The 18,491-nt window shown below is 40.9% G+C and overlaps 1 protein-coding gene across 3 annotated transcripts in view; it reads left to right on the forward strand.

Annotated features, from left to right (window-relative positions):
• Window positions 1–18,491, forward strand: part of TENM4 (teneurin transmembrane protein 4) — a 593,977-nt gene that overhangs the window by 255,441 nt on the left and 320,045 nt on the right. For all 3 annotated transcript variants that reach the window (XM_021382894.1, XM_021382902.1, XM_021382887.1), the window contains one exon: window positions 2,031–2,300. In XM_021382894.1, the coding sequence (XP_021238569.1) occupies window positions 2,031–2,300 (270 nt within the window). The remainder of the gene's footprint in view (window positions 1–2,030; window positions 2,301–18,491) is intronic.

Genomic DNA, 18,491 nt, shown 5'->3' on the forward strand with positions numbered 1-18,491 from the left:
TAAGTGTGATCAGCTGCAGATCCATAACCAGCTGAACCATGCTCATTTCCTCCTGACATGAAACAACAGTTCCTCCTCTAAACTTTATGTGGAAACGTCCCAGTCCAGTCCCATTATTCACTTTGCATTCAAACATCTCTCTCTTCTCTATGAGCTGCAAAGTCAACAGAACAAAAACACATACTAAAATAATGGTTTCTTGGGGCCAAGTGATCATTAAAGGCATGTGTGCTATAATGTGAGCCCTTCCCTATGCAGCAGGGCACAGGGACAAGCCAGATTGTTCCCACAAGCATGAAACCAGACTCTGGAAAAGCTGAAATCTGACTGTTTCTATTGGATGCATGTTTTCCACCATAACAAAACAAACACAAGGAGAACCACATGCTTGTGTGGTTTTGAGTAAAGAGAGAAGCATAACTCACTTTTGGATACAACCTTGAGATTGAGGTCCAGACACAATGAACAAATTTCAGTAACGAATAGATAAGAACATTGCTGTTCCAAGCTAGACTGGGAACTGAACATTCCTGGTGATTATGCGTTGAGACTGAGCTTGTAGAAACATGTCCGAGCTGGAAACACTGCCCCAAAACTGAGTCTGGAGCCTGTGCATAAACTTGGCAGGAGGGGCTCCACATCTCTTTTGATTGGAGGGGATTAATTTATTGAAATAATGGAAGGAAGCCAGCTAGACTGATTTTGATCACTGGTGTCGGTATTTGGCCACAATCCAGGGTCTGATGCCTCCTACTGGCTAGAGATAAAGTTCCTTAATCCATCTGACAGAGACATAGTGTAAAAGGAGTGGGGCTTGTTGTGCCATATAAACACAATGTGGAGAGAAACACTTTCACAGGTAGCCAAAATCCTTTAAAGGTGTTCAGGACTGCAAAATAAAAGTGTGCATTAATAAATAAATGTGGATTAAAATGGAGCCACTAATTGCTCTCCTCAGCTTCCTCATGTAAGTTTTCAAACAAAGTGTGCTAATATTTGAAGACTCTTTCACATCAATTCAGTCTGATTATAAAGCTCAGCATGTTACTAGACATGAACTCAGGAGTTATTTTTGAATTTATGTTTTTAGTCAGCTGAACAATTACATCTATTTGCAGCCGAATAACCTCTGCTGTGGCTGTGTAAGAATGAATGGCTAAACTTAGTCAAGTCGTGAGTGGTCAGCAAGGGGAAAGTGAGCTTGCCAAAGGAAATTCAAATCCCCAGTAAGTAATTTCAGTGATTTTGACTCATTCAAAGTTCCTACAGTAGTAGTGCTGTGAGGTGTATGATAGGACTTTTAGTTACTTCATTCCCCACTTTGACTTACTCCGAAGTTTATTTTCTCGTTCTTCTAAAGAATTCCACCATCTCTCCATCCTTTTAATTTCAAACATGATAATTTTATTAAGACCTGACTTTTTGTCAAGGACAAGGCTCCAGAGGCAGGTATTCAGCTGCTTTTTGGTCTTGGCATAGTTAGCTATCACAACAAAACAGGTGAACTTTCAGTGTGATGCTAGGACTCAAGAAGAAGCAGAGTTGTGTTTGAAGACAGGAGATGAATAGTTCCACCACTGACATATGCTTGATAAAACTGTCCCCTATTAAAGAACAATCAGAATGCTGCGTTTTCTCCCAGAGGAGGGCCACAAAGATGGTCAGAGGGCTGGAACACCTCTCCTATGAAGACAGGCTGAAGGAGATGGGTTTGTTCAGTCTGGAGAAGAGAAGGCTATGGAGAGATCTCATTAGGACCTTCCAATACTTAAAGGGAGACTATAAGCAGAAGGGAAATAAACTTTTTACATGGGTGGATAGCAATAGGACAAGAGGGAATGGTTTTAAACTGTGGGTGTTTTTTTTTAAACACCTGCAGGTGTTCAAGCCCAGGTTGGATGCAGCCCTGGGCAACCTGATCTAGTACTTCATCTAGCACTTGGCAGCACTGCCTGTGGCAGGGCCGCTGGAACTTGATGATCCTTGAGGTCTCTTCCAACCCAACCCTTTCTATGACTTTGTGATTCCAGGAGCCAACTTCTCTTTGCGGGAGCTGGGTCTTGAAGACGTGACGCCCACCCATGGGACTTTGTACCGGACTGATATTGGGCTGCCTCACTGCGGCTACTCCATCAGCGCTGGCTCAGATGCCGACACGGAGGCGGATGTGGTCATGTCACCTGAGCACCCCGTGAGGCTCTGGGGACGCAACACCAAATCCGGACGCAGCTCCTGCTTGTCGAGCCGGGCCAACTCCAACCTCACCCTCACCGACACGGAGCATGAGAACACTGAAACCGGTAAGTGATGGCAGCGCATGCGATTCAGCCTCAAGCTCTACCAGCGATGCTTCCTTTTGCACTCCACCTTAATCTTCCTTAGTTGTATTTTTTTTTATCAGACTCAGTGAAAATGCTCTTCTAATAGCCCCATGTCATGGCCTTTTGTACTGTCCTACAGAGTGTTTGTTAATAAACTGCTGGAGAAGCTCCTACTTATTTATCACAGCGACAGAGATCATTAAGCGGCTGTAATACTTTCTCTGCTTTCTGTAGTGACCTTTCAGACAAAAAGCATTTAAATCTCCCCTCCCCTGGCCAGTGCTGCTCTTATCTTTGCTACAGATTTTCGGGGCAGATAATTTCCTTCTTTTCCTCGCTGGTTCCTTGACAGGAGCCGTTTCATTTATGTAAATGGGCTGACTGCTCTCTGAAGGAAAACGGCGGTGAAATATTTTTAGAAGCTTTTTTCTTCATGAGAAATAAAAGCTGAAGGTCACAGATTTTTTATCTCAGTAACTTTGCATCCCCAGCTGAAGGGACTCCTGCATGCCTTCTGTAGGTCCCGGCGACCCTTTTGGTCAGCAGTTCTGCCAGGCAGAGTAGGAAGGAGAGAGGATTTTGATTCAATTGCAGCGTGACCCGGGGGTTCACACAACCATATAAGCCTTTGCACCTTTAATTCAATTATGGCACAGCCTGCTTCTTAATATAGCCAAGTCATCAGGAGCTTAAGCTCAGCACTGAAAGCTGATGTGAAATGACTGCATGGCTTGTTCTCTTTATGCTTTTTGCCACAGTATTATAGTGACAAATGATGATAACTTTTCCTTGGGAAGCCATGACACAGTGAGACATACACCACCCACATGATTTTATGTTTAACTCCAACAAAATTACAGTAGAAGCTTATTACGTTTCTGTTCAGTGAAAATGATGTATTAGGCAAAGTTCAAAGATAAACGACCTTCTGTTTAAAGGATGTGCAGATTTTTTTTTTAAATCATCCTTACAATATTTTTTTAAGTTTTTTAATGTAGCATCTTACAGCATTTCACCCATTAGAACAGGCAGATATGCAGTTCCAGAGTTTAATATTTTACTTCCTAGCTTTGTGTTTTAATTAAAAATATATATAGAGAGAGATTATGAGGGTCGATTAGAGTTTGCGCACTCCCAACAAATGACTCAAAAACCCAAAGTAAACATCTTGCTCTTCTATCTTGTCCTCTCATATGCATGCCACTCTCCTGTGCTTCTTATGGTGGCGTGAGCACCCATGACCCTATCCCAAACATCTTTCTTTCCATGCCTAAAAAGAAAAGAAGAGTGCAGAATTTTAATCTTTATTTTTCTCCTTAAGAGGGAAGAATTGAATTAGCTGACAGAGCCTTCTTCACCAGTTTCCGTAATGCTATCTCTACATGTTCAAATGCAACTTTGTACCTACAGATCACTTACAAATGAAATTATATTAGCAACAACACATTAGCAACAGCGCATGCTTTGAAAGGCTTTACTGAAACTAATAACAGAGGCAGTAATACCCATGTCAGGACTGAGACAACCTCCAATTCTTCTTCCCTTAATTTGATAACGCACTAACCATTTGTTGAACCACCTTTTCATTGCAATTAGAAAAGTGAAGACAGCAAGGTGGAGAACATACTTGCAGGATTGTAAGTGCTGTACAAATACAGAAGTTCCTTTGGGCCCAAGGCATTTGCTATCTTAGGTATTGAGTGTTTTGTATGAGAAAGACTATATCATACTCAGAAATAAAAAATCTGTGCAGCATTAATAGAGTCTATAAGAGGATGGTGACTAGTATCTAGTTGTTCGTATTGACAAGAAAAGAGGTGGTGGAATGCAAGGGAAAATATTACAATCCAAACCGTGCTGTTGGAGAGCTTGAACTGATACTTAGACTTCAATGGGGAGATAACAAAAACATCACCCAGATTCAAGTTGGAAAAATTTGCCTGGAGCTGAGAGAGAGACCCATCATTTCAGAATACGCATTTCATTTGAATTTGGGGTATAAGTATCGAAATACAGGGTGAAAAGGAAAAGGAAAAGAAAGGCTAAGGACATAATGTGAAGCCTTCAATATACACAAATAAAATGTGGACATTTCCGTGTTGTAATTTCTTGGCACAGATGAAGGCGTGACAAACATTTGCAAACAAAACCCTCGCAGTCTTAAACGTGCTGTTGGAGAAAGTGAGGTCTGGGATTCACTTCAGAAATTTTGTCATGCAAATAGGAAGGTTGCTCTGTTTTCACACTTTGCACAGAAGCAGTGTTACTGTGGGCCCTCCACAGCTAGCCGTCACATAGGCTATATTAAGAAATCCTAGATTTATAGGGGAAATGTTTTCAAGATGACATGAAATTTTGCTAATGGCAGCATAAAGTAACATAATGCTATGACTCAGTTTACAGGATACCTTTATTAGTCAATATTAATTGTTGACAGTATTGATAGAAGTTATAGCCTTTAGCTGAAGTCAATAAGGAACTTTATGAACCTGCCATCAATAGAAGATTTTATGGGGCCCATTAAACCACCTTTTCCAATGAAGGTTAACGTCAGCGATTTTTACGTTGTTTATTATTTATCCAAAATGAATAATCAGAATTTACTTCTGATGCTTCTAAATCCAAAGCTGTCGAACCACAATTCTACAGAGATATTCGTTGTGTTCTTAGAAAATAAGAGGCCCAACTGCTTCAGCTTTTGCAGGTTTATTTGAGGAGTGATGATGCCTTGAAGGAGGAGATATTCTGTTCAGTAAGTTCAGACACAATCCACCTCTGTCTTTAAGGAAACCGATGAAGTGATCTGGTTCCATGGCATATTGCAGTCCATAAATCACTTGCACAGGCAGCTGGCATGAAAAACCATGTGATGTTTTATCTCAATTGTTCCCAGGCTTTCCAGGAGGTTGAATAGCTTTACTAAGTTATGAGTTTGTTTTCAGTGAAGTAAGCCTGTGTTATAACACTGGCATTGCCTTGAGATCCGTTCCTGCACAACCAAACAGCCCCAATGGCCTCTCCTCAGTTGGCCAGTGCTTTTTGCTCAACCTGGCTGCTGACTTGGCTGAAAAAGGGGATGGAAGAGACATCTCTATGTCTCCTCCAGCCTAATGCAATCACTCTGTAGTGCTAATGTAGCAGGCATTTAATGAAACTGAAGGGATATTTTGCAATGCGACCATCTTGGTTAAGCTGAAATAGTGAACTCATATTAACAGTCCAGATCTATGCGCAGGGAAGACTTTGATACTGAATGTCTAGAAAAGAATTTTGGAGAATACTTTCGCTATATTTTGCAGTTTCTCAGCAAGTCTGATTAAAAGTTCCCGAGGTGGTCATTTGAATCTAGGCCTGACACTGAATTTACCTGCATTACCTTAGGTAACCCTGAACAGGCTTTGCACTGAGCTAGCAGTTCTTTAATATAGAGAAGAACACAGTAAATGAGAACACAGTAATTGTCTTCCTGAAATTGACTTATTTTGGTGCAATTCAGCCAAAGCCAAAATATTTCTAATCATAGAGTCGTCATCACAAAAATACAAAGCCACAGAATAATTTTTGTTGAAAGCCACCACTATCAGTCTCTGATCCAGCTATTTTCAGCTTAAAGCAGGGCTGACTTGAAGGTTAGATCAGATTGTTTTGTGCCTTAACTAGTTGCACTTGAGTATGTCCACAACCCCTATGTCAGTTTTGGTGCTGATCATTCTCATTGTGAACAACTATTCTCCTTTTAGGCAGTCACAGTTTCTACTGCTAAAACTCTTGTCCCCTCACTATGCACTTTCAAGAGTGGTCTGGTTCTGTCTTCTGTATTTCCTCACCCCTAAAATAGTTAAAAGATATCATCTGCATCTCCCTTTAGCCATCTCTTTGAACTGAACAAAGCCACCATGATCTTCCTCTCTTCATAAATTGTTTGTCAGTAGTAGGCACTGGCAGAGATAGACTCCCAGTTTTAAAAGTTTTGAGGTACAAATGAAAGAAGTAGCAGCTGGCAGTGGTCTAGATTGAATGCTGCCTCAACATCTGTTTCACCATTTTCAATAGTTTGAAGCATTGCTGAGATTTCTTTGATTTGAGGGCTATGCAGAACAGTTCAGACTGGGTTTTGAGAACTTCAGGCTTTTTACTGTCTAGGGCGCTCCTAATAGATGAACAGATGGACAGCTTTCGTGGCTAAGTATCTATGAGAATGGCTGTGAATGTGTCCCACTGCTCTGCAGGGAAGGTCCTACCCTACATCCACTCAAACCCTTATGAATCATGCTAAAAGTCACCTGATGGATCTGAACATGAGAGATGGGCGAAAAAATGTTGGTATTCCCATACAGAATACCTTCCACTCATTTTAGTTTTAACCTGATTTTAGCACTGATTTCCACCAGCGTATACATTTGGTTAAATGTGAGAAGGAGCATGAGAAAGGGGGAGCATTTCTTCATTATCAGGACAAGTTAGGAGTGATTAATGTCCTGTACATGTGCAGAGTGGAGCTGAAGTTTCTCTTCATCCTCATCTCCCCTTGGGGAGAAAGTGGGCAGTATTAAGAAGCCGGAAGGATCTCACACACAGGATGAGTAACATCAGATGGCTCGAGACAGTTTGACCAAGCGGGAGACAATATAGAACCGACTACTCAGCTGTGATATATTGTGTAAAGAAATCATTGCAGAAGTGCTGCTAAAGTGTGGAATTTCCTTATCTAGCAGATTGAGAGATAAGTAGATGTAAACTAAAATTCCAGATCTAAGAACCGTGGAAGCCAAAATTCAGGCTGCAAGACAATCGCTGCTAAATCATGCTGTGTGTGTCCTCCTTTCCACCTTAGTAATTAAAAGAATGTGTAGGAAATACATACTCCTACCAACAATTCTACCTACATTTAGAGCGAGTAGAAAGAGTGAAAAAGGCATTGTTGGAACTCAATTAGTTCCCGCGAACTGGATGCAGTCAGCCCCAACTCTTCTGCCACTCATCTCTAGGTTGGCTCTATTTAGTAAGAGCAGTTTAAACTCGAGATCCATTTGTCTTTGGCATCACCTCTGAAATCACCAGTCAGTACCAAAAGTTGTATGGTGAGTATAGCAATTCAAACACTTACTCACTTGGTGACAAGATTAAGAGTACCAATTCATTTTACTTTGCTGGACCCACATCCTACAGAGAGAAATAATTTTTCTTTTAGTCACTGCTGTTCTGGGATGCATTTAAATGAGCTTTAAAACTGTCAAGAAAACAGCCCCATATCCAAACCCGCTCTCCAAGCCTTACCAGCATGACTAGAAAGGTAGTGAATACGTTGTAGTTAATTTTTACTTTCCCATCGAATAGATTGCCTTTCTAGAAAATTATCACATGCTTTCGTAAAACTGACATGCACTAGCAATCAGGAGCTGGAAAGCTCACATGATATCTCTGCCATTTCTACCATCCCAGACCCAACTCTTAGCCATTTAATTGACATAGTACATGATTTAAAGAGCATTTCCTGCAGTAACCACCACACTTTCTGATTCCACACTGCTAAAGCCATTATTGCTGCTAGAAGGAGTGCTTAAGAAACTGCATAGGAAATTAGGACTTGATAGAAACGAATGCTCATATAAGATATTTAGAAACACAGGGACACAGTATAGCAGGAAATAATTCAAGACAAGTTCTTCAAGAAGGAACACCAAAGAAACTATTTAATTTTGTTTCTCCTGGGTAGTTAAGAAGTCTAACTAATTATTCCACTTATTCAGTTGTGTCTGATACAGACTTGACCAAAGCCTTTGAAAATTCCTTTTCAGACCTAGTACCACCAAGCTGTAAATTTTAGTATTGTTTAAACACAGTGCAATATGCTGTTCACCACCAGGTTTCTTGCATGCATCTTGACTTATTAACTCAGAAAGCTGTTCTGATGATCAAGCCACACACTCCTGAATTTCATCAGCTTTTTCCAGGTATTTTCTCTTTTTCTTTTACAATATCTAGGGGAACATTAGGCAATTGGTAATTATTTCTGCGTATTTCTCTTGTTCTCTTTGGTTGTTGGAACATATCCTCCAAATGTTATCTGTAATGTATCTACCTAATGTATCTACCAGTGGTCTTGCAAGGTGTTCCTAGATAGCTACAAACTTCTGCACAGGAAAGATTTTCACTCGATCTTCTTTGCATTCACTTCCCTGTTTCCCAAACCATGTTGACCCAAACTACAGGCTCAAACTACAGTTCAATAAATCAGTGCAATTAGGAGTGCCAGAATTCCTGTGTAATCTTAGCATTACAAATTATTTGTTAATACTCTAGTTGATAATCCATGGTGACTTTTCTTTTTATTACCATGTTTTGCTGAGTAATTTCCTTTCAGGCTTCATACGCTTCATTGTTAATATTGTTACCGTGGTTGCAGCAACATTTTTTTTTTTTTCCCTTTGAATTAAGTAGTGCATTATAAAGTACTTCCAGTAAATGAGAGTATGCTTCAGACCTGCTTCTTCTGCAAAACGTGTAGGCATAAATATGATACTCAGTCTCTGGAGAGTTTAGAAAAGAGATTTAAAAAAAAATCCTTTTTCAACATAGATAAATTTTATTAAAGGAATGTGCTATGAGCTCTATTTTCTTAAGTTTCCTTTGTGCTTTTTGAGTTGAGGAAGACAAGAATAAATTAGAATTTCCAGGTCAAGATCAAGCATCTGCTGGCTGTCATCTTTCACTTGCCTCCTATCAGTTGTAACCTTAATATTAACAAGATGTTTCAACTTGAAATAAAAATTAGCCAGAACCCTTAAGACTGAAGATCCATCATCAGTTGTAGAAGACAGAGAAAACTACAAAAATGAGTATCAGATCCAGAAAGGGATTTTCACTAATCCCCTTCCCTATTTCAGTTCCTGGAAATTTTTACACTGCTCCTTTACTTTTTCATATTACACTGGGATTGCTTGTATTTTGCAACCTGATTGCAGTTGAAAATGCTTTATAGAGATATTCAGAGACTTGATGATCACTTGAAATGTGAAGGTCAGGGAAGGAATCTGCCTTTGGGCCCTCCAACCATAAAGGTACTAATATTCCTATGAAGAGTATTAGTCCTAAAAAGGAGTCTTTTGCTGCACGACCATCTGAAATGCAACATTCTTCAGTGAAAAATGGCTCCCTTGCAAGCTGTTACATCCTCCTTTCTTGTGATCCAACTTTCTAACTGCTGACATCCTTGATGATGGATTCCGAATGTCTCTCATTTTTTGTCCTCTTTTGTCCTTTTCAGACGTTAGACATTAGATGCTTCTTGAAAGTGAAAAGGTGAGGTACGTCCTCACTTCTTCACAAGAGTCTCAAAGACTTTTATCCTGACGGGATGATATGTTGGTTGGGTTTAGGGCAACAAGCCCTTGGTGTTCTCCATTTTCAACCAAACCCTGTCCATTGGGTGTAAAAGAGCCTTTTAAATTAGGAAAGAAGTGGATGTCACTGTATCTCAGGCTGTATTCAACCCACTTAAGGTTGAAACTCCTTTTGGTACCACTGAGCTCACTCTGGGGACCTGAGAGTATGCCAACTGCATCTATGCTCCCAATTTAGGGGATGAAGGTATATGAGATTAATCTGAGTTTAATAATTAAACTTCTGCATTACTGAATAGTGTCTTCATTTTGTTTCTCAGTGAAAAGATTCCCACTAATTTCTAAGGCTAATTTATGTTATCACTGGCCTGTTTGCCTTTACAGAAAAAAGAAGGCTTTCCTTTTTTTTTTGTTTCCATACCAAATCTCCCATATATAATATATTTTCTGAATTGCATATGTGCAGATGCTGACATTAAAACCCTCCGCAGTAGTATTCTGCTGTAGTGAACTGCAGTTCAATAGAGGTTAGTGTATAGGTTTCACATGATTATTATTGTGATGATGGTGAAGCCGTTAAGCAGGAGAATAAAGCCCAAACTCTATAAACTTATTAATAACCTGAATACTGGGGGAGATGGTGGGAAGAATCAACATTAGTAGGTAAGAATTTACTGTTCTTTTCAACTACACTGTTAATTTTTGTCCTTTCCTTCACCGGTTTATACTGCTTTGTCATGGAGACTTTATTTTATGGAAAATAATTGCTTTTAGTAATATTGCTGGTCAGCTGCCAAGTAAATCTACACTTTTTAATACTATTTCTGAGTGCCACAAATAACTCCGTTTGGTGTGAAACACTCTAGGGGGAATACAGCTAGTGTTAGCAGAAAAGACCTATTGCTCTTTAAATAAAAATACTTGAGTTTGGGGTGGGATTTGTGTACCAGTGCCAGTGGGGAGGGAGTAATGCCATCAAGGGAGATTTATGGTCAGGACACCGAGGGCTGTCAGAGTTGGTGTGAGCATCAGTGCTTGGGGCAGGTTGGACCTACAGCTCAATGTGTATTTAGAACAGGACAGACGATTGTTCCTTCCAAAGCAAATAGTTGAGCCCTCCTGGGATGGATAAAGGAGAAACAATGTGGAAAAAATCAAATGACTATAGGGAGAAATAAATCAAAACAAGGAAAGGGTGAAGAGTGAGGGCTCAGAATGATCTGACATCTACCTCTGTAGCCAAAGAATCTCTAGCCTATAGAGTTAAGCCTGTTGGTGAGCATGGACCAGGGAGACAGAGGTTGTTTTGCCTTGCCTTTTCCTCCTTTTCTGCTCCATTCCAGGTGCACAGTGGTCACACCAAGCTGCAATGGGCAGGACAGGTAAATATGCTATCTCTGCCCTTTGAAGAGATACCACACTACTTCCTGCCCAGGGAAAAGGAGTACCAGGCTTTCTCCCTAGCCTGGCATTTCCAGATGCTCACGCCTGTTTCTCTGAATTCCCCTTTGGTCTACTTCTAGGTCCAGGATGCAGTGTTGGCTCATATCTAGTCCAGTGTCCTCAAGCACCCCTCAAGGTATCATGTTTTGTCTTCAGCAGGGATATACCTCCACCCATATGCAGAATGGAGTGAGAGGAAATAACGTTATTTTGGTTTTACCCATGCCTGGAGGTGTGCAGTGATGTCCAAATAAAGGAAAGCACAGCTTCTGTCATGAGAATTTGTTCATTAAAATCTCATTTCTGTATTTCTCAGAGGCTTTTGATTAACTGTTAGGCAAAAAATGTCATTTTATTCAATCCAGGGCAGTGAAAGAAAATGCAAGACTGACCTAATTCTGCAAAATTTTCAGTGTTTCTTTGAACTGTCCCTGAAAACTTTAATGCCTTAAGGCAAGTTGTTCTTTTGTTTGGTTCTTCCCACCACAGATTGTTTTGAAATACGCATATAGTGAAAAGGCTTTACTAATAATGCCTCTCTGGTGTTCATCTAGATTAAATATTTTATAAGCATAACTTTATTATGGCCCAGTCAAAAGCCTTTGCCATATGTGTCTAAATAATACAATAACATTTGGGCAGCAGACAGTACAGGACTTAAAGGGCTGCTTTAGGGTAGGCACTGGAGGGCAGTTCCAGATTTAATCCATGGATCTGCTACAGCCCCTTCTTATCTTTGGCTGTATCACTTCATTTCTTTTTCTAAAACTTAGTTCCTTGTTTAAAAACTTGCTTTTTCACTTTTTTTTTAAGTGTTGAACCCAATTATTTTTGTGAGGCACTGGAACAGGATGCCCAGAGAAGCTGTGGGCGCCCCATCCCTGGAGGTTCTCAAGACCAGGTTGGATGGGGCCCTGGGCAGCCTGACCTTGTGGATGACAACCAGCTCATGGCAGGGTGTTGGAACTGGATTGGCTTAAAGATCTCTTCCAACCTAAGCCAGTCTGTGATTTTCTAATTAGATATGTGGATGCAGGAGCCAATAATGCAACGGTACAACACTTCTATCCAGTAATGTATTAATTGAATCCTCAGCACTCAAGTATTTAAAATATTGGCATAGGCAGCCCCTCAAACATGCAACGAATATCTTTGAGGGAGGCAAAAAAAACCTGCTTTTTGTTGATGCTGCTGCACTTATGAAAAGCTGGGGAGATGAATTGCACAACTGTGAGATGGAGAGTGTCAAACGAGCAGTACAGATTGAGCAATTATACAAAAACTCTCTCTGGAAGATCACCAGAGCTTCCCAGGTCCTCTAATGGTCACCCATGTGCTTGGAACTTGCTGAAAACCAACTCAAAAGGCTCAGAAATGTGCCATCTCCCCTCGCAGCATCCAGCAATCGTTTTTTTCTTCCCTTGCAGCTCTCTCCGCAGGCGAGACCTTTTCAAGCCACCTAGCAGTGAGCGCAGCCCTCTTCTTACTGCTGCATTTAATAACCTCCAAAGGGTTCCCACGACCAACTTCAAATGTGGCAAAGCTGGGGAAGAGTCACTTCCTCAAAGGGACAGCTTTTCGCTGCATTTGGAAGCACGCACTTTGATTGCTGCCCTGGTTTGGTTGCTTTCTAGTAGGGAGATAAAAGACATAATTCTTTTTATTTAATTTAAATACATATTTACTCCTTTAAAAGAGAAACTGCTAAAAAAATGAAATTGGGAATTATGGCAGTCTCTCTCAGACTAAGGCTTACATTCAGAATAATTACTTAGAGACTTGCAAGTCCTTTTTGTAAGTCAGAGGGGGGTGAGGCCCTGGCACAGGCTGCCCACAGAAGCTGTGGGTGCCCCATCCCTGGAGGTGCTCAAGACCAGGTTGGATGGGGTCCTGGATCTGGTGGATGGCAACCCTGCCCATGGCATGAGGCTGGGGCTAGATGATCTTTGAGGTCCCTTCCAACCCAAGCCATTCTATGAGTCTATGATTCCATGATGCTCTATTCGTTTTCAAGCCTCTGTGTCGTAGCTGCCAAAGTTTCAAGGAAAGTCAAAGTCTTGATCTGTGCAAGCACCAACACCAGTCTATGGAGGTGCTAAATCAGCTCCTGACAGCAATTGCTTCTTCTGCAGCTGGAAAGGGAGATTTTCCTCACCTCAAATCATTCAAGTAGATCCGCTCAATGAGCATGCGGGGAGGTGAGAAATTCACCAGCAGTTCAACACAATGCACAAATGAAAGCGGAGACAAGATATTATATTGTAATGCAAACTGTGTTTGGAGGGACAGGTGGTGTAAGAGCTCCCAGGCTGCCATCCACCCCATACCCTTGCAGAGATCCGCTGTCCCCACAGTCACGCCTCTGTAACAGTTCGCATCGTCTGACTCTGATTTGCACCCCCAAAAAGATGTGTTCTCAAGGACAGAGTGTCACCAAGGTGTGATTTCTCACCTCCTTGGTGCTGCTCTCCCTTGGGATGCTGCTGTTCCACACACACTTTCACCCAGGGTAGAGTAGCAGAAATCCCATCTAAAAGAAAATCCTCCCAGTTTGGGTCAAAAAATGGTCGGTGGCTGAGGATGAACTATGAAAGCACCTGGGAAATATTTAAGTCCGCATTGTCAGCCAGGAAAAAGCATTGCTGAGCTCTCTTGGAAATGTCCCCCCATTCCAGCTAGAACACTCTCTTTGTTAGTTCCAATTAATTTTCTGTGCAAGACTTATTTTCTTCTTGTATATCCAGTAGGTTCGAGCACTTTTATTAATCACAGTCTGGGAGGAGAGGGTGAAATTATAACTGAATTCCAGTTGCCATTTAAATGCAGCTTGATGTGAATTCCAAATCAATGGGAGAGAAAAAAAAAAAAGCAAAAAATCCGGCAATCATCTACTGAATAAGAAATCTGTTGTTCACCATTTTCGCTTCATAAAAATTGTAAAAAGTAGAAATCTGAATAAATGCATGCTAAACTATATAATTGCTGAAATAAATATGTATAGATATAGGATATTCTTTGATTTAGCATAAAGAAGCAGCAAATTATACCAATCAGTGAGAATCAGCCCGTTTTAAAAGAAAATAACTGAAAAACACAAATGCAAAACAAGATTAAAACTGATTATTTAAATCAAGATTCTCTGTTTGCTAGTTTAGACCATGATTACAATTTAAATCAAGTCACTCTGCCATGAATAGTTTAAGGACAATGATTTCTCCCTCTTACATTATTTGTGGATTTGTTAGCTACAGAGCACTACGCTACTTGTAGGACTGGGATGTACCAAGTCTCCATCTCCAGCCATGTTCTTTGCCTCCTTCTGCTTTCGGTGTTTGAAACAGACAAATAACCATCCTCATCTGCAAGAATGCAAATCTGGAAACCCACACACAGTCTCCAGGATGGTTTTATTTCTGTTGGGAGCCCTCATTGGGTAATTAAATTGATACAACTGCAATCCCAAAGCCAGGCTGTGGTGCTGATTCTCCAGTAACATAGGGGCTGGAAAAGCAGCTCTGGCCCCACATTAGAGTTTTGAGGGAGTGACTCCCTCTCTCCTAGGTACCATCGCTTTGGATAATTACATTCCACTTAACAAAACTCCCTTTGCACCTGCAGTTGGACGAGGTGTTTCTCCTCCATTAAATTGCTCTGTTTTGCTGCTCTGCTTTACCGAGCAGCTGTTAATGTTCCACCCCAGAGGTGTCTGCAGTTCAGTGATGGGTGAAATGATTAAGGCTAGCAAAGCACTTGATCACTGGGAATGAAAGGTGCTACATAAACATACTCCATTAGTTTTATTAATGCTCAATAAAGCAAACTTTTCCTGTAGCTGGTTCTACTCCTTGTTGGTGTTTAATACAAGTCATTCACTCTAGGAGAGATGGTAGGCAAACACAGCACAAGTGCAGGTTGCATTTTTCAGATTTCCTTAAAGGCGCTCGTTTCCCAAATTGATGTGTTGTCCCAGCTTAAGCTAGAGGACCATGAAATGAGCGCTGTGCCCTCTTATAGAAGTCTGGAGGAGTGTTAATCTTGGGCCATTTCTCAGGAGAAACAAGGTAATGACCCTGGGCATTGCATCCTAGTGTTAGAAGAGTAGAAAACTTGACATGGCATCAGTCTGTAAGTTGAAGAATAGGGAAAGGGCACAGAGGAATTCCACATGATGGAGTTATCAGGAAATCACGTCCCTTCATGTAAATCAAGTTTCAATCTTTATTCATATTTTAAGTTTGGTTGATAAAGGACTATTTACATATGTATACAGTTATGAGTTCTGCATGGCATTGGCTCAGGCACCTAGATGAAGGATGACACAGACATTTATGCAAGGAGAATATGGGTGTTTGTATCTGTAAATTAAATTCTTAGACCAGACTTGTGATAGACAGTGGGGGAGGAAACCTGCTCTCCTTTTCCTTCCAAGGATCAGTGATCAGCCCCACTAGAACATTTTTGGCTGTTGAGTGTTCATGAAACATGGAAGAGAGGACTCTTAAGTAGAGTCTTTGCCATTCCTTCTGTACAGGACTCCTTCCTCTGGTACACTGTCTGCTCTCAAATCATGAAAAATTTCCTTTCTTTGGTTATTTACTTTCTGCTGGGGCTGTGAATGGAAAAAACAGAAAAGAGATCAACTTGCAAAATTTTCATGGCTCCCATTTAGTCTGAATGGGATATTTTCATAACTCTCTTTTATGGGGGTCATGTTTGTTGGCACAAGGATAGCTTCTTTCATGTGAGCTGGCAGTGGATAGGCTGCCTCCCAGATGACTTTTGGATTAGTAACCTTCTTACCACTCCTGTTAGTCCTCAGAATCCATGTGAACTGAAGCAGAGCCCTGGTGACACATCAGTGGACAGTCCTATCCCTTTATGTAAGTTGAAGGTACCAAGTCCTTATTTGGTTACAAATGAGCCACATTTTAACAATAGCAACAACAACAAAAAACACTAATGTCTAATACTGTACAAGTAGGAAGCTATTGAGTGCAGCAGGGTGACAGCCTGGAGGTGTTGGCTCCATAAAGAGCCATAGGATCAGAGTGAGCAAGCTTCTCAGCAGCATCTCCATGTGATGCTCTTGGTGTCTTTCAGCTCATGAGCGGATGTCTTGCTGGAAGGCAAACAAAGGGAACAGAGCAACTGAGTGAAAGCATCTGTGATATAGTTCAGACTGACTCCTGTCTGTAAGCTGCATGACTATGCAAAAAATCTCTTTCCAAAAGCGTGTTTGAGAAGAGATCAGTGCTTTTCTCTGTGGAGTTACCACCTCTGAACAGGGGCTTTCTTTGGAAATGTTTAGGAAGAGCCATAGTATGAACTGTGAAACAAATGCTGCCTCCAATCATTTTTATCTCAGCATCATATTACGGCTGGTCTCACCAAGAGAAGACATTCAGGAAGTGATCCTAAAGACATCCTTAGTGCTAGCATCTTTTCTTGATGTTGAGCAGCACCTCAGAAGATTCATATTGCCATAGACTGTGATAAACGGAGTCCTCAGACTTTAAGTTCCTTTCTTCTGGTTTGTCTCACTGTAAGTAATGCTTTCCAAATCTTCAGTGGTCTCAGAAGCTATTCTTTGTTTATCACTGTCCTCCTTGAATTGGATTTGGTTAATTCATTCTTGGCTTTGTCTAAATTTCTTGCAAATTCACTTGCATCTGTCAAGAGAAGAATATCCAGACCATAATAGAGATGGTGAGATGTCGATATTCCTTTTCCCCAGCAGACAGAGAGAGCAGATAGATTCTGCAAAGGAATCACTCCAATGTTTTTCCAGAGAAACTAGGTAAAAAACCTCTCCCAGAGCTGCTTCGCAGATTGATGTCTTATCGATGGTGGCATGTGGGGGTTGAGAGGATAGGAGGGACAGATGGTCCATAAGGTTCCTTTGAGCTGCAGCCAGATACAAAGAAGAATTTCTGGAAGAGTTTATTTCCTCCTTGGACTTGATCAGGGTATTGAAATTCATCCAAGAGACTTTGTAAAGCCTTTTGGATTCTAAGAAGAAGACATAGATCTACAGCCTCATTATTGCTTGATCGGCTGTAAAACAAGGGCTACAAGGAAGGAGGGAGACAACAGAGTTTGCTTCCTTCCTGTGTATACAAGCTCCTCTCCAACTGGAAATTTACTGATGGAGCTGTTCTGAAATAATTATTTCAGCATCGTTTCTTTTGGCACAACTATCTGTCTGATCATTCTGATACTATGTAGGGAGTCACTTCAAAATGAATATTTCCAAATAATTTTCCAGGAATAATTATATTGGTATATTGCCAAGTCCAGATAAACCTATGAATAGGATTCCAGAATAGGATGAAAAAAAAAAATAGAAAAATTAATAGATGCTTTACTTACATGTTTTTTCAAGTATGCAGACATATCCTAGACTTGCAAAAATCCTGTCTGAAAGGTCATTATTGACTCTGATTTCCAATAGTTTGAAGTAAGAGTGATAGAAATTACGGGGAATTCCGAAGATTGCTTAAAAATATCACTGCTTTTGGAAAGCAATGAGTAAGTTTGTTGAGGTTCTGTGCAGCCATGTAGCAAGTTGGGAAGCAGTCAGTAAATCTTTTCATCATCACATCCCATAGACTCTCTGAGAGTTCACTCAAAACCATGGAGATCCCAAACCACTTGGACAAAAGAGACATAAAACATATTCATATCTTTTTTTGTTTCTATCTTCCTAAAGGGAGTTCATGGTGTCTGGATGTGTGTTACCTTCATGAAAATGGAATCACGTATTCTCTCTCCTCTGTAGCACCGTGTTCTCTGGTATGAGGCCCTCCCGTTGTTCCACTCTAGACCTCATGTCACTCCCTCCAAAAAAAAATGACATGGCCTTGTTTTGAGGTCATATTTCCTGTAGTGACTGTATGAAAGGTTTCAGAGGTGGGTGGCTGCAGTGTCTGTTTTACAGCTTTGGGGAAAAAAAAACCTGTTGCATGACTCAGACTCATCCAGTATCTTCTCAGCATTGCCAGTTTCTACCACTCAGATTTTGCATTCAGTACCTTTGCTCCGACAACTCTATTTCCTCTCTCCCTTTCTTCACCTTTATTTCTTCCTGATGAGCAATTCAGACAGCAAACTGTTCCTCTTCTCCGTTCCCATCAGTGACTCCATTCAAAGTCCTGCCCATGTTCTTATTTTCTTGGCAGAGCTATATTCAGTGAAAGCATTTGTTTCTCTAGCTAGAGAATAAAAATATCTGCAAGCAAACTCATTTCCCTTTCGAACTGCTTAGGACTTCTGGGAAGAGGGAGGAAAGTGCTTTGTCAAGTGTCAGAGGAACAAGAGAGACATCTTCTCCCCCCTGGAACCCCTCCTTTTATTATTATTGGGAAGACTCTGTTAGTGTCTTGGT

This window comes from Numida meleagris, chromosome 1 (assembly GCF_002078875.1).
Source record: "Numida meleagris isolate 19003 breed g44 Domestic line chromosome 1, NumMel1.0, whole genome shotgun sequence".
Classification (NCBI taxonomy): domain Eukaryota; kingdom Metazoa; phylum Chordata; class Aves; order Galliformes; family Numididae; genus Numida; species Numida meleagris.